General features: G+C 60.6%; 1 protein-coding gene across 1 annotated transcript; it reads right to left on the bottom strand.

Moving 5' to 3' along the window:
• Window positions 1–14,625: 14,625 nt before the first annotated feature.
• Window positions 14,626–15,465, bottom strand: RTL6 (retrotransposon Gag like 6; the record flags this gene model as incomplete). The annotated part of the gene is made up of 1 exon (XM_084255327.1): window positions 14,626–15,465. One exon carries the CDS (start codon window positions 15,463–15,465, stop codon window positions 14,737–14,739), a length of 729 nt encoding a protein of 242 aa, XP_084111453.1. The 3' UTR covers window positions 14,626–14,736.
• Between the last annotated feature and the right edge of the window lie 382 nt (window positions 15,466–15,847).

The raw sequence follows: 15,847 nt of genomic DNA, 5'->3' as shown, positions 1-15,847 counted from the left end.
GGATTTAAGTAGCAGCTCAAAAATTTTTTTGTTTTCTATGTTTCTGGTATAGAGAGATCCAACTTTGTTTATTGACCCACTAAACTCTCTTATTAATTCTAATAATTTACCTATAGCATCTCTATATGACCCTACATACATAATTACATTCTGTGAGAGTAATGACAAATATATTTCTTCACTTCTAACTCCTGTGATAGCAGGCATCTTTGTCTTGATGCTGGTCTTTTAAGTTTTCCTTGATAAATGTGTCTTCTGTTGATCAGATTAAGGAAATTTGTTATATTCCTAGTTTTCTCACAGTTTCTTACTTACGAATTAATATTAACCTCTATCAAATGCTTTTTTGCACTTACTAAAAGAATAAAATGATTTTTCTCCTTAAATCTGTTAATCTGGCAAATAACACTTGTGTTTATAATGTGAAATTGACATTGCATCTTGGTTGTTATTTCATATTTTGCTAGAATTTTAGCATCCAGTTGCACAAGTGAGGTTTGCCTGTGATTTCTCTTCTCTTGCTGCCCTTTTCCCCTTTTTTGTATAAAGCTAAACTGGTCTCACAAAGTGAATTTGGTGATTTCCCATTTTCTTCTTCTAGGAGAGTGTGTAGGGTAGCTTACTTTTTTAACATATAAGGTAGAATCTCTGGTGAAGCCATCTGGACCAGGAGTTTTTAGTTACAAATTCAATGGCTTTGAGATTTTTCAGTTTTTCCTTTATTCTTGTGCCAATTTTGGAGCATTTTATTTTCTACAAATGTAAATCTTCATGCTAAATTACCACAAGTTTTTCTATAATAGCCTCTAATTAGTTTCTTTCTTTCTTTTTTTTTTTTTTTTTGAGTTACTGATTATTTAACAGATGAAAGTAAATCCTTGGTAATTAAAATAAAACAATGTCGACCCACAAATGCCCAGCCCCTCGCATCCCCTGTGGTCCATGATCTGTGCCCGGGGAAAGTCCAGACTCTGCTGGAAACGCATCCTGAGTGGCAGACTCAGGAGAGGGAGGCCGCCAGATACTGTCACACTGTATATTCTTGGCGACAAGACCGTGTCATGAGGGAGGTGGACGGTGGCTCCCTGGGGGTACCCCGGAGTTGGCACTGATGTGGCTAAGACAGGACAGGAGACAGGATGTACAGCATCTAGATCTACCTGAATCCATTTTAGGGAATGAGATGTGGCAGCGCACTAATTGTTTCGAGTAAGCTATCGACACAGAGACTGGTTTAGTTCTAATTACGCTTTATACTAAGCTGTCCCCTTGGGCTCCTGACCCTAAATATAGGGCGGAGGCTGCTGCCCAGGACTCTCATCACGGCTGCCCCGGACCCCTTCACTGCTGTCTCTCTACCCCGTGGGCTGTCACAGGCGCCGCCAGGGCTCCTCCTGTCCTCTTTAAGGTTAGCTAATGCCCACCAGGGGAAAGGAGACTTCAGTGCAGAGTCACCTTTCTGGATTTCCCTCTTTTCTCGGATTTTACTCACTATCCTGCTGCTCTTCCATGCTTCCGGAAGACTGTGTTAATCTGGCCGGCTGCTCCCCTGTCTTTGGTGTAAGGGGGGATGTCAGCCCACAACCCATCACTGCTTGAAGGACCATGAAGTCCCGTCTCCTTAGACCACCCTCTGAGCTCCGCAGAGGAGCCCTCTGTGCTCGGGACCCCTCCTCACGCTCGCCCACAGGAAACTCTTCAGCACCCAGGCCAGCTTCTCCATCTTAGTCTTCTGAATCGCTGCTTCAAGGGGGGAAACATTCGTCTCTATCTGGACTTGGATTTTGGAACAAAATCCGGAAAGTATGTCTGGAAAATTCCTGCTTTTCACCCCATACAAATTTCCCTCCTGCCCTAGAGCCAGAGAAGGGGCTCACCTGATGGGAGAGGAGAAACACAGGGGAGGGTCTAGCTGGAAGCCACACAGTGTCCAGCCCACATGTGAGACCTGCGTGGGCTTCCCGTAAGATAGAGGGTGGGGGGTTGTGACTCTTTAAACAGCATTGGCAGAAAGATTCAGGGCCCCGCTGGCGTGGGATGTGCCCCACTGCTTGCCAGCCTGGGCCGGGCACTGGCCACTGGGTAGCTGCTTGTGTGACCCTCACGGGAAAGCCCTGAGTCAGGCTCCCGCCCAGGTTACCAGCGCCTGGCTGGGTGCTCACCCCTCAGGGACAGTCCATGAGGGGAATCTGCAAGGCCCCTCCTACTGCCACGTGGTGTCAAGGAGAAAGGGAGCCTGGAGCACTTCCTGAATGGCAGAGGTTGTGTGTCCTCACATGTGCTGAAGAGAGGTTTCCAGCTGGGGGCTCAGGGAGGAGACAGGCCTAGGACCTAGGAGGGTGTCGGCTGAGCAGGGCCAGAGACGAGGGACTGTGTACCCACATAACCAGCCCTGTCACACCCAAGAGAGCCCCGGGCTGCACCTCCAGGGTGGGCGCTGAGCCGCTAGGCCTAAACGAAAATCCGAGGCAAGAAAAGGATTCTATCTTCTAATAAATTAGTTTCGGAGACCTAAGCTAAATGTCCCTGGGCATTCCAAGCGGATGTGGCACTTGTGGGTGGACAGAGAAGGGGAGAGCGTCCCTCTCCCGCTGCCCCAGGGCTCAGGCTGCAGCGCTGGCCCCCGAGCCCCACCCCGTGCCTGTCTCAAGCCCAGGCAACTTGAGCTGTTTCAGGTGGGGAAGCTGGACAGTGGGGTTGTTCCTCACTTATTAGGGGGGGGGCCGGTGCTGGAAGAAGGAAAACAGGAACAGAACACCCTAGAAGGTCTTCAGTCAGTGTCTGACTCAAAAAATAAGTACATCGTCAATCTCTGACAGATGCAATCAATAAAAAGGAGAAATCGATTGAGTTAGGAAGAAGAAAATAGAACCAGAGAGGGTTTTCAAAGCCTGAGAGAATATCAGGCATAATTTTATGCTGGGAATTTGCAAATCTCCATGAAACGGACAAGTTTCTAATAAAGGCCCAAAATTGATTAATGCAGAAGTAGCTGATCTGGAAGGGAATTTTCATTTGTCATCTCCATTACCGAATACCAGAAATTCCAGTCAATTAACTTTAATGAGAAAATAAATAAATCAGAGACCAGTGTCCGCAGGGCGAGACAGAATCCGAGTCCTCAGAGGAGAGGCCCATCTGCCAACCAGCCTGGGGAGCCGCTGCAAGCGCGGGTGCTTGTGAATCCTAACAGCTGAAGGGACACAGCCCCGCAGCCGGCAGCTGGAGGGCAGAGGGCGAGGCGAGTGAGGGCCGTGTGACCAGGAGACGCAGGACCCACGGGTGGGAGAGCAGGCCTTGGTGGTGGAGCGGGCTGGCCTGGGCTGACAGCGGGGAGGCAGGGCGTGGGGGAGGGGGCCCTGCGCGCCTGTGTCCTGGGGGCCCCTCCAGCCACAGTGCGCGCCATCCCCAGGCATTTGCACAGCTAAAGCTCTGTAAGGACCTTCACAGACCACGAGGGGCCACGCGGGCCTGCGCCAAGGCTCCCACACATCTTTAACCCGTGCCTTTCTGCAACGTCTGCAGCTTTGCAAGCTTCCAGGACTTTGGAGTTAAATAATTACATTTAAAGCTAAGACAAGAGGAATCTCTGTTAAGAGGCTGGAACTCACTCTCCAGCATGGGGAGGACTCCAGGTGAATTTTATTGTCCCTTGGTGCTCAAGCTTCCTACCACAGGCCCGCATTACTTACGTAAAATAAAGCAGGTCGATAAGCGCTACAAGAAGTGAAATTCGTGAGAAATAATTAGAGGTATAAATAGCGGAGACATTTTTGAACAGGCCCAGTGATGTGGGATAACTTGTTCTATCTGCTATTTAAAGTCGAAAACAATATGAATCACGAATATGAAAAGTTATTTTCCTCTCTCTTAATTGTTTTTAAAAAGCCAGCTGAGGTTTGGGGCGTTGGAAGCCCGGGAGACCGTCACTCCTGAACTGGTGACGAGAAACGCTGCAAAATCATCATCTTCCTTGAGCCCGTGAGAAGCTGAGGTCACAGGCGTGACGGGAAGGGCCCCGCGGAGGGTGGCCCCTCGCCCCAGAAGCAGGCCTCTAGCAGAGCGTGGAGAGAAGGGGGGCCCACAAAGACAGGTGGGAGAAATGGCTGCAGGCTCAGTCCTCAAAGCTGGACGTGGGGTGCTGTGACTGGTCGCAGGGTGAGGCCCAGATGCCGCAGAGGCCACGCCGGCTCAGCAGCTCTCTCCCACGCGCCCCCACCTTGCGCTCAGGGGCCCGAGACCAAGAAAGTTGCCTTTTCTGTGACACACAAACAGGAGACAGCGCTCCCTTTCCCAGACCCTCCTCGTACATGAAACCAAAGCCTCTGCCAGCGGGACTGAGCGGGAAGCCCCCCACCCAGCCTCCAGGCCCATGCGAACACCCCCCATTACTTGGGAAGAGAAGCCAAAAAATCTACATGTTAAGAAACGTGAAAAAGAAGATGGACTGGGGCCTCCCTGGTGGCACAAGGAGTTAAGTGTCAGCACTATGAAGCTGTCCGCAGCCTCTGCAGCGCAAGCTCAATCCCCGACCAGGGAGCGACCCACACGGCACAGCAGACCCCTCCTGTCTCCCCGCTGCTCCCCTCAGCAGTGTATCTCAGTAGATCCGCCTGTTCTGCTCCCCACTCTGTCTCTGGGGAATCCTCTCACCCCCCACACCTCTGGCCTGTACCCCAGCTCTTGTATGCATAAAAAATAAATAAACCTTAAAAAAAAAAAGAGAGACTGGGAACCACAGCAAGCAGGAGGAGGGAGCCATCCCGGTAAGGGCAGGGATGGGGATGTGGCCCACAGGGAGGTGGAGGAAATCAGCGAGATGTACACACGGTACTTTGCAAAGACCAGTGAAACTCGCACATCTCTGATCAGAGCGAACAAGGAACAGAGACGGGTGACGCCGGGAAAGGAGAGAAGACAGCACGGAGACCCTGTTGCCGTCACCGAGTAATGAAGGTGCCCGCTGCACCACGCCACGCGCGGGATTTCTAACTTTGGTAAAATAGACAATTCCTTGAAAGACATGCGCTGCTAGGCTCTCTGAAGAACAAGCCGATAACCGATTAGTCCCATCGATTCACTGAAGAAACTGAACTGCTTCCAAGCACCTTATTGCCTGGAAGAGGACAGGCCCACGAGGTGTCCCCTAAATGTTTCCACAACCATTACGATTGTTTAAATGGATGCAGAAAAAGCACTTAACAAAACTCAATGCCGCCCATTCATGATTTTTTTTTTTTAAACTCTCACAAGTGAGGGCCAGATGAACGTTTCATGAATCTGATAAAGAGCCTTTGCCATCACACCTAATGTCCAAACATTGACCGCTCCCCACGGAGGCAGGGCTGTCCACTCCCGGGACTTCTAGGGCACTGGACAGGGAGCCCTACACGCTGCAGAAAGGCAAGAAAGAAAAACAAAAGGCGTGTGAGTGACAAGGCATGGAAACACCACCTGCCCCCACCCCAGCTCACAGACCACGTACTAAGTTCCCAGGGGTCTGGGAAGCAGCTACGAGGACTAATAAATGAATTGAGCAAAGTCATAGAATCAAAGCAGATATAAAAATTGGTTTCGGTTTTATACATTAGAGGCAAACGATTGCAAAATGAATTATTTTTAAAATTCCATTTACAATAGCATCAGAAATCACAAAATCCTTAGGAATCCAGCCACAAACGAATTGTAAGGCTGCTCACTCAAAACCACAAAACATTGGCAAGGAAAATTAAAGACATCCTCTAGAAAATGAGAGAGAAACCACATTCATGTATTAGAAGACTCGATATTATTAAAACGTCAATTCTCTCCCACATTTCTCTCTCGATTTAATTCCTTCCCAATCATAATCCCAGCAGGCTTTTTTAATAGAAATTGATAAAATGATTCTAAAATTTATATGAAATTGGAAAGGGCCTAAAATATGTCTGTGATGAGAAACATGTTCAGCTGAGCATTTTGAACGTGGCTCTTGCACCTGAGGAATTAAACCTTCAGTTTATTTGATTCTCATAAATTTAAATCACCTGGTGTGCCCAGCGATGGGGGTTGCTGTATGGGGAGCGCGGGCCTGGGGCGTGCAGGCCTCGTGAGAAGCCGCAGGGGACAGGCTGAGGAGCCTCGGGCGGAAAAGTCCAGAAACAGACCAGCTGCATTTTGATCGTTTGATTCAGTCAAAGTCCCCAAACCACCAAGTGGTTCTACAACAGTTGGACAGCCAGATGGGGAAAAAATCAAATTCCAACCCCACCTCACAGCATCCAAAAAAAAATGTATTTGCGATGAATCACAGATCTACACGGAAAAGGTAAAACTTTAAATTTTAGAAGAAAACACAGAATATCTGTGTGTCTTGGGAACTGGCAAAAGTTTTTGAGACAGGGACGGATGCTGGGGAAATTTCTGGGTGGTGACGTCCTGTACCTCGGTGGGGGCTTGGTTACCGCAGCTGAAGCTTTTTCAAAACACACCAAATGGTGTAGTTGAGACTGATGGTTTCACAATATGCGAATGAACCGTCCTCCTTCCTCTGGGAGGAGAATGGTGAAATTATGTTGACGTCCAGTCACTGAGCGGCGGGCGGTTGGGCTCAGGGGTGGAGAGTCCTGACAGGTGAACCGACTTTGCGAGATATAAAGAGTAAGATGGACTAAGGATGGAGAGAAGGGGGTTTGGGTAGGTGATAAAGCAAATTTAGCAAAATGCTAATTGTAAAAGCCAATCAGTGAATGGGCATGTTTGGAAATTTTCATAAAACATTGGGGTGGGGGAAAGAAGGTATATTAAGGTTATTTAAAAAACGTTCAGCCTCATTAAAAATCAGGGAAATGTAAAACAAGAACCATTATGAATACTATTAGCTGCCACCACAGTGAATGAAGTGGTCGTGACCGGCAGCAGATGCGGAGATGGGACGTGGGCCAAGGCGCTCTCCTGCACAGGACTGGACCGTCCAGCGGCGCAAACGTTTTTGGAGACTGGTTTGGCCGTGTCTTAGAGAGACGTGCACCTCTCCCAGGACCAGCGACCCCCCCAGGTCTCTCCCCTAGAGAAACACAGGCCTACGTGCAGGGAAAGCTTCTGCAGGTTGTTCGCAGCAACTTTATTTGCATTTGCTCAACCTGGAAACAGCCCTGACGTCCATCGGCAGGTGAGCGGCCAAACAGCGACGGGACCTCTAGAGAGCGGCGTGTCAGCACCGAGGGCGAGTCTCAAAAACTTCAGAGGGAGCGAGAGGCCTGTGCGCTGAAGCACGTGCGCTCTGTGACTGCAGAAGCTCCAGAGCAGCCAGGCCAGGCGGTGGGCAAAGAAGTGAAAACAGAGCTGGCCAGGCGGGGAGGGGCCGAGAGTGGCAGCAGGTGCGAGGGAACTCTCTGGAACGATGGAAATGTTCTAGATCTCGATTTGGCTAGCGCTGACATTTGTCAAAGCACGCTGACGGGTGTGCACCTGCGTCCTGTGTCGTCACTGCATGGGAGTTATTGCTCCATTTCTTGATTTTTTAGAAATGGATCTGCACGTGCCCACAGGCACCTGCCCACACGCGCCGGTCACAGGGCGGGAAACACCTCCCTGCAGCGGGACATCGGGAAATCATCTCGGAACCGGTTCCAGCGAGGTGGTCGGACGTGCGTCATCTGACGTCAGCGGGAAGGACATAAACTTGCATCGTAGTGTGACCCCACGGTGGGGGCCGCGGGCGCGCGAAGGGGCGACCCCCAGCACAGGAGGTTCAAGCCCCGGGAGCTCCTTTGGGGGGAGCCCCCCGCGCTGCTCTGCTCCCCGTCTCGTTCCTTCCAGCTCCGGGGGTTTGCTCGTGACCGGCGCGGACTGTGCCCCCGGCCTGCGGAGGCGTCTCGGCTTGCCGGGGTGTGAACAGGGGCGAGTTTATTTCGTCCGACCCCAGCCCGTGGGATCCGGCGGCCCCGGGCCTGTCGCTGCTGCCGGGGCAGGTGAGGCGCCCCAGCTCGGATGCCCTGAAACGAGCCCGCGGCCCGGGGCCTGCCGCCCTCGCCCCCCCGCCCCCCCCAGCTGGCCCGAGTGGCCCCGCCGCGGGGCTCGGTCTCCTGCGGGCGCGGCCCGGCCCTGCTGTCTCCGCGGGGGGCTGCGGGGGAGCGGCCGGAGGAGAGCGCGGTTCTCGGGGCCTCCCCCGCCGCCCGGCCACGGCCACGGCCACGGCCACGCCGCCGTCTCTGCCTCTGCTCAAAAACGGGGCGCCCGTCCGCGCCCCGGCAGCGCGGGAAGGGACCCCTGGGTGGGGGCAGAGCAGGGGCAGGTCCGCCCCGGGGCAGCAGGGCTGTGGGGGGGGGGCGCGGGCGGGGGGTGGGTGGGCGGGTGTGGGCGGGGCGTTGGGCGGGTGTGGGCGGGGCGTTGGGCGGGTGTGGGCGGGGCGCACAGGGCCACAGGGGCGGGCGCAGCGGGGAGCAGGCCACGCCCACCATGGACACCTGACCAATCAGCACTGGAGAAACTTCCCGCCAATCCGCGCCGCGCTGACGGGGCCTCGCGCGCACGAGGCAGCGGCGCCCCGGGTGCCCGCGTGGGCCGCGCTCTGGGCCCCGGCCGCGGTCGCGTCCCCCGGGCCGGGCTGGGCCGGCGGAGGAAAGGCGGGCAAGGCGGGCGCCCCCCAGCGGAGCGCGGCCGCCCTGCCCGGAGGCGCAGACCCGGGGCGGCACGTCTGGGGGCCGGGGCGCCCGCCCGGCCGGGTCCTGCGCTCGCGGCCTGGGCCCGACTCCGGGCGTTGAGGGGGGCGGGCGGGCCGGGCGGGGCTCGGCCCCGGGGCTGAGGGCGGGGCGGGCGGCTTTGGGGCGAGGAGGCCGGGAGGGGGGCGCGGGCTGCCGAGCCTCGAGGTCGGGACCAGGCTGGGCCGGGCTGGGGGGGCGGGGGGGGCGGGGGGGGCGGGGGGGGGCGGGGGGGCCCAGGGCCGGCTCCGGGGCAGCGGGGCGGCCTGGCGGGGCCTCGCGAGCGGGGTCCTGGCTGCCGGGGCTTGTGGCTTCAACAACAGGGTGGTAGCAAGAGCCAGGTGAGCCCCAGGTGAGCCCCAGGTGAGCCCCAGGTGAGCCCCAGGTGAGCCCCAGGTGAACTCGGGGCTCCTGCCTGGCACGCTGGCGGGTCGTGGAAAGAACCTCTGCTGAGAGCTACGAGCCTCCGGCACCCCAGCTGCTGGGAAAGGATCCTGGGCCCACAGCGTCTGTGCCGGGGGACTCGGTGCCCATTCCGGAGAGATGCGCCCACATCTCACTAGCAACCCCCCGGGTCGCCGGTCCGGTCCGACTAGCCGCGGGATGCAGACTCGGCACCGGTCTGCCCTGGGCGCCAGCGGGGCCTGCGCAGGAAGTGCAAGGGGAGCTGGAGAGAGTCACGAAGGGGATCCTCCCGGCAGGGGAAACATCTTCCCGAGGAAGCGTTTAGCTACGAGGATGTTCAGGGCAGTGTCATTTATGACAAAAATTGTAAACGAGACAAAGCCCCAAAGAAGGGGTCGTTGGAGTGGAAGGGGAAACCCAGAGGCCGAACGGCCCTCGCTCGCAAGCCCCCGACCACGCCGCGCCTGGGGCGAGCACCTCACGGACGGAGCGCATCAAGAGCGAGCCAGCGCTCGCTGGCGGCCCCACTTTGTGAGGCAAAGGCAGAACACGGGGTGGCTTGCCAGGGACCCCATGCTGGGGCCCCACCGCGTCTTGCAGCCTGGCTGGCCACGGAGCGCGGGCAGAGCCTCAGCCCGGGCATGCCACGAAGCCCTCCAAGAGCTGGGTCTGGTGAGGGCGACCGGCACCATCCCAGAAACGAGGGCGGTGGCGACTCCGAGTGAGCGTGAGGCCGGGATGCAGAGGGTGTGGGACACCACAGAGATGGCCAGCCACCCCCTGACCCCCCCTTAAGTAAGAGAAGGAAGAAGGGCAGCAGGAAGACGGAAGAGGACAGGACTGGCGAGTTCAAGAGAAGTTTCCAGATGCCTCGGTAATGGAGCCGCCATGGGGCGACTGGACTTGGGCAGGGGCAGCACCGGGTGCCTGGGCGGGGCACCGGCCCTGGAGCAGGGACCCCTGGGATGGAGCAGCACCAGGCTGGGCACACGGCACTGAAGGTGGAGGCCATTCCAAGCCAGGATTGTCTCTAGCCCGAAGCCGGCCACACTCCATGCTCCCTGCCAGGCAGAGTGGGTGGCTAGGGGCTCTGAGGACCAGCCTGGAGAATTCTCCAAATCAGAAGACAGAGGAGGCAACAGGCCAGCCAGCTGGGGCAGACTTCAACCCCCGCTGCTGAGCCAAGCACCAGGCATATAGGAGCACCCCAGGGATAGGCCTGGTGCTGGCAGCAAGGGCCACCCCATCCTGCAGGGCCCCACCCTGCTCACATCCCGCCAGAGCATCTGCATTTGTTACGGGGCCGGGGGTGGGGATGGGGGGACCTCAGGGTGTTTTGGAAGCTCCCTGGTGAGAACAGCTAAGTAAATCTGAGGGGGTGGGACCCCACGGGGTATGAATACGAATTATATAACAATTATACAACTAAAAGGAGGTGCTGGGGAGATGAAGGGGCCGGCGGGGGCTGACTCCCTGCGACGGAGGGCCCGCCCATCGGAGGAGCTGAGAAATTCTGCGCGCGGCCCGGGATACTTGAGTATTTGGGGGGAAGTCAGTTTAGAGCCTCACTTTATGCTACATGCTAAAGCCCAGGAACATCTTCGATCTGGAGGGAGGGGCTTCGGTGGGAGGCCACGAGGGCCCGGGTGGGGGCCCGGCGCAGCCGCCTCCTCAGCTTAGACCCGAGCCCGTGCCAGCTGGGAAGCCAGACTGGACACCCTGTGCCCTCCTGCCCTGGACAGTGACATTTCCCAGGCGCCATGGCGTGGAGCTGGCCAGCTGAGTGCGGATGCAGGCCCGGGCCCCGGCTGCCTTAAGGACACAGGGAAGACATTTGCAGAAATGTCAAGCGATGCCACTTTCCTCCCTCAGCTGTCCCGGAAGGCAGAGCCTCTACGAGCTGGACTGTCGCGTTGTGTACAAGTGCAAGAACGGCCTCGAACAACAGGGGCAGGGCAGGGGCCTGGCTCGTGGGCACGGGCCCACAGGAGGCGCTCGGCTACGCGAGCCACACCTCAGGAAGACACCAGCCGGAGCACACGCAGCAGGTACAACACACAACAGGGTAATATCTTTAATACAGACGAGCTCATAAAAACGAATCAGAATCGACAAACCACCAGGAGGAAATACAGCTGCTTGACGTGGGGCGTCTACCCCCGCTAGAGATCAAAGGAAGGCAAACTAAAACTTCTATTTTTTCATTATCAGATCAGCGAATACTCAGCCCAGTGGAAACACTCGGCACGGGCAAGGGGGAAGGGAGGTATGGCCGCCCCCCGGCAGCAGCCGCGGCCCCGCGGGTCTGGAAGCATCGTCAGTGCTGTGGATCCGACACACGAAGGTCTTCGTGTTCTCGCCTTCAACAGCCCACCTCTGGGACGCCACCCCGAGAAATGCCTTCCCTGGGGACAGCTTGGCCCTGAAGACGTGGCCCCCCCCCCCGTGAAGGGGAGTGCGTGGTGGGGGCGCGCGCCCTGGCCCGGCTGCCTGCTGGGGGCAGGAGGGGGGTGCAGTCATCTCGAAATAGAGTGGGCGAAGACACGGCACGTCCACCAGAGCAGTGAAAACGGCTCCACGACGGAGTCAAAGCAAAGAGCCCCTGGCGGGGCGGGCGGGAGCGCTGGAGGGGTCTGGAAGACACCAAAATGTGAAATTTCACTTTTTCTCTCGCTGAACTGCAGAACTTCTCTACTGCGTAGCTTTGCCGTGACAATGAAGACCTGGGCCGCGGCCTACGGGGCGGGCTCATGACGGCGAGGGCGGTCGGGGCTGCCCCCTCCTGTCCTCCCCGCCCCGCCCCGCGCCGAGCCAGCCACCACCCCCCTCAAACACAGGGACATGTCAGCCCCCCGCTCGTGGAGGGGCACGGAACCCCCCCCCCCGCCGGTCTCCTCCCGAGTGGCAAGTGTCTGCCCGTGGCCCGACGGTCTGGGCGCCTCCCCTCACGGGAGCCGGCCTGGGTCTTCTTGCAGGGGCCAAGCAAGGCCCTCGCCGCTCTCCCCCCGCAGCGCCCACCGTCCCTGCCTTGCGGGCCTCTCCCCTAGTTCCTCCGTGGCTGTGCCCCCTCCCCCGGGCACTCCCTCTCCCACAGCGGGGCAGGACAGGGCCGCCCGACGGGCACTTCCACCCCACTGGGTCCCAGGAAAGTCCGGCCTGCACCCGCGGGGCGGGCGGCCATCCTCCTCGTCATGGGCTTGCTCGGGACCCCCACGATGGGCCTTCGCTTTTTTCCAGGAAGAGACATGGAAATGGAAATGCTTTCGATGCCCAGTCAGCGTCCTGGCCGCGCTATCGGGGTCCGGAAGTCGGCCTGGGGGCGCATCAAATGACGCGTGCCGCCGGACACTGACTCGCCAGGAGACAAGGCAGTCACAACACAGTCCAGACCAAGGCACCCCCCAAAAAAACAAAGCCCCCGACATGCTCTGTGAAGCGCTGCGCGCCAGCTGTCCCTCACACACTGGTACCTGCGCCGAGAGTTCCAGAAACCACAGCCCCGGAGGATGGAGAGGCAGCTGCCCCTCCCTCTTCAGCCCAACCCCCAGCCTGGTGACCTCCCTCTTGAGAGTCCAGTGGGGGGCCACCCCCAAGGCCTCTCACCTGCTGGTTTCCAAAGCGCCAGCCCACCAGGTGAGTGCCGAGACGACACCTCCAAGTCCAGCAGTGCTGAGCCGACCGGACGGGGGCTCTGGCCTCAGTGTCTGCACAGCCCAGGTACAGGGCCACATGCAGACCCGGAGGCACACCCCAAAATCCACCGGGGTGGCCCCTCAGGTTGGAAAGAAGGCGCAGTCCCTGCCCGGGCTGGGCCCAGTCCCTGGTGGGCCTGGAAACCCTCGTGGTGTCTGTGAGTCCCCGTTCCCCTTGAGCCAGGCACCCCTCCCGGGGGGCACCTCTGCCTGACACACACACCTCGCACACAGCTGCTGGAGACAGAAGAAATGAGCTCAAAGAGTGGTCTGCACCCCAACCAGAGGCCCCCCAGACCGGAGGCTCCGCTCGTGTGTCCTCTGCGGACTCAGGTTCATGAGCACCACGGTCCCCCCGAACAGCCGTGGCTGGGATCCAGGGGACCGGAAGCCTGCGCACAGGCTGTAGTTGCGGGGTGACTGGGCTAACAGAGCTTAAACGAGGGGGCGGCAGTGGCCCGCGAAGCCCGCAACCACCGCGCGGCCTTGACCCGGCAAGGGAGCGGGGCTTCGGGAAGAGGCCACTTCCCAGCAGCATCTAAACTCTTAAGAAGAAAGTGTTACTCGTGGGGCGCACACTGGGGGCCTGGGGCCCTGGGCCGGTGCGGAGGCCGGGCCGGCAGTCAGGCCAGGAGGGCTCGGCACCGGGCAGGTAAAGCAGGGTGACCGGTGCCCCCCGGCCCTGGCCAGGGGCGTGGCGTGCAGCTCAGCTGGTGTCGGAACACGGTGGGGTCATCGGTCGGAAGGCCTCGGTGAAAGCGATGTCCAGTCACCGCGGGTGAGGAAGCGCAGGCGGACAGCACCCGACCCCGAGCCGGCCCTGCTCCGTCACGCCAGGCTGGGCCCACCACAGTCTGCCCCACACTTGGCCGCCGAAGCCCTGGCCGGGCCTCAGAGGCAGACTTGCCGGCCCCTGGCGCTGTGCAGCAGGCACTCCAGCTGGGCTCCGTGTTTTCTTGGACGAGAGCTGCCCGTTGAAGGCCCCCCGTGCATGGGGGCTCACTCCACAGGGGCTGCGACACCCAGGGAGGCTGTGTGAGCTGATGGGTGAGGTGGAGGCCACACAGCGTCAGGGCAGAGAAGGAATGTCTCGAGGCGGCCAGTGCCACGGGGAGAGGGGGCGGGTGAGGGCGCGCTGGCAGCCAGGGTGGTTCCCGCTGGGGATCAGGGGCACGGTGAGCCCCATGTCGGTGCCTGTGGGCCTCAGGCCCAGACGTACAGCTGCGGACTGCCCAGGGTCCAAAGTCACAACAACCTTCCTAGTAGGTGAGGTCGGCTCCCCAGTTTCCGGGGCAGAGGACTGGCAGCCAACGCCAGGCTTGGGAGGAGGCGCGGCCTCGGGGGGGGCCCCTCCATCCGGCTGCAATGTCGGTCATTCCCAGCAGCACACGGGCAGAGCACTGCGAATCCACGTGAAGTTTGCCCCCGGCTGTGCTGGACTCCACTCCTAGGGGTGGTGCCCTGGTGCTGAGAGGGCCCCTGCCTGCCCCACGGGGCTCTGGCATGGCCAGTCACCACCTTAGGCCCGGGAGTCAGGCTCCGCCACCCCCAGGTGTCCATAAAAGCCACCAGCCTGGCCAAAGAGTCTTCTCTGCCATCAGTGAGGTCACAGGTGAGGACGGGGCCAGGAGGTGGGGGGCTGCCGCAGAGGATGGAGTGGGAGCTTCTGCAAAGCTGTCAGGCGGGGAGGCCAGGGCACCGGTGGGCAGAGTGCTGGCGAGCGGCTGTGATGGTGGCGCAGAGCTGTGGTCACTGGCAGAGCTGCGGCCGCAAGCGAGCGAGAGGAAGCATGCAGGGAGCTGTGGGTGCAAAGCTGGCACGCTGTACTATGAAGCAAGGTGGGTGACGGGGCGCCCCAAAGTGGCGAGGGCGCTGGCGGTGGGGCAGGCTGGAGGCTGGAGCGGCGGGAGGGGACCCCGCACGTGCGCACAGCCAGGGGGGCGCGACCTGGGTGGCTCCTACAGGTTCCGAGCGCGGGTGGGCAGGGCCGGCGCCGGGCCGGGCCCGTGGGAGGCGGGGTGCACCGGGCAGGGCCCCGCGCCCGCGGCCGCCAGCTGGCGGCACAGCCCCTGGCGCTCGCGCACGGCGCGCGTGGAGGCCGCCGTCTTGCGGATCTGGGCGCGCCGCGCGTGGCGCAGCGGGGACTTGTAGGTCCGGCGCAGCTCGGCCAGGAAGCCCTGGTAGTTGTTCCGCAGCGGGCTGTCGGGCTGCATGTGGGGGATCGCCCACTGCTCGGCCTCCCCGGTCAGGCGCGACACCAGGAAGGCCACGCGCTCGGCCTCGCCCGGGAAGCGCGAGGCCTGGAAGATCATGAAGCGGTCCATCTGCATGAGGAAGCCGGCCAGCTGGCCCGGGTCCCCCGCGAAGGGCTCGGGCAGCGAGGTGGGCGGCGTGGTGGGCGGCCGCGCGCCGCCGGCGGCCATGGCGGACACGGGCGGCGTGATCTGCAGCGCGCCGGGGATGCGCGCGCGGGTGCGCAGCAGCGCGAGCTCGGCCATCACGCTGTCCAGCATGCTGGTGAGGCTGGCCCTCTCGGCGCGCAGCGAGGAGGCCTCGCGCCGCAGCGCGGAGTTGGTGAGGCGCAGCGAGGTCAGGGTGTCCGCCGCGTCGTCCGCCGGGGCGCCGGGCGCGGGGGCGGCGCCGGGGGCGCCGGGGGCGCCGGCGCGCGCGCTCTGGGGCTGGACCATGCCGGCGCGGGGGCCGGCGCGGGGGCCGGCGCGGGGGCCGGCGCGGGGGCCGGCGCGGGGGCCGGGCGGGGCGGGGCGGGCCGGGGCGGGGCGGGGCGGGCCGCGATCGGGGCGCCCCCACCCCGGGCCCGGAGGGCGCGGCGCCCCCGGGACAAAGGCGGCGCCCGGCGGCGGGTACCTGCTCGCGGCTCCGCGGCTCCGCGCCGAGGCGGGCGGCCGGCGGGCGGGCGGAGGGTCGCGGCGGCGGGCCCGGCCGGAGCGGCTGCCCGGCGTCAGGCCGGGGCGGCGGGCGGCGGGCGGGCCGGGCCGGGGGCGCGGCGGAGGGCGGGGCGCGGCGCGGCCGGGGGGCGGGCGGGGCCGGCGCGGCGGCGGCGACGGCGGC

The sequence above is a fragment of the Talpa europaea genome (assembly GCF_964194135.1).
Source record: "Talpa europaea genome assembly, chromosome: 15".
Taxonomy (NCBI): domain Eukaryota; kingdom Metazoa; phylum Chordata; class Mammalia; order Eulipotyphla; family Talpidae; genus Talpa; species Talpa europaea.
This window is presented reverse-complemented; position numbering and strand designations above follow the sequence as displayed.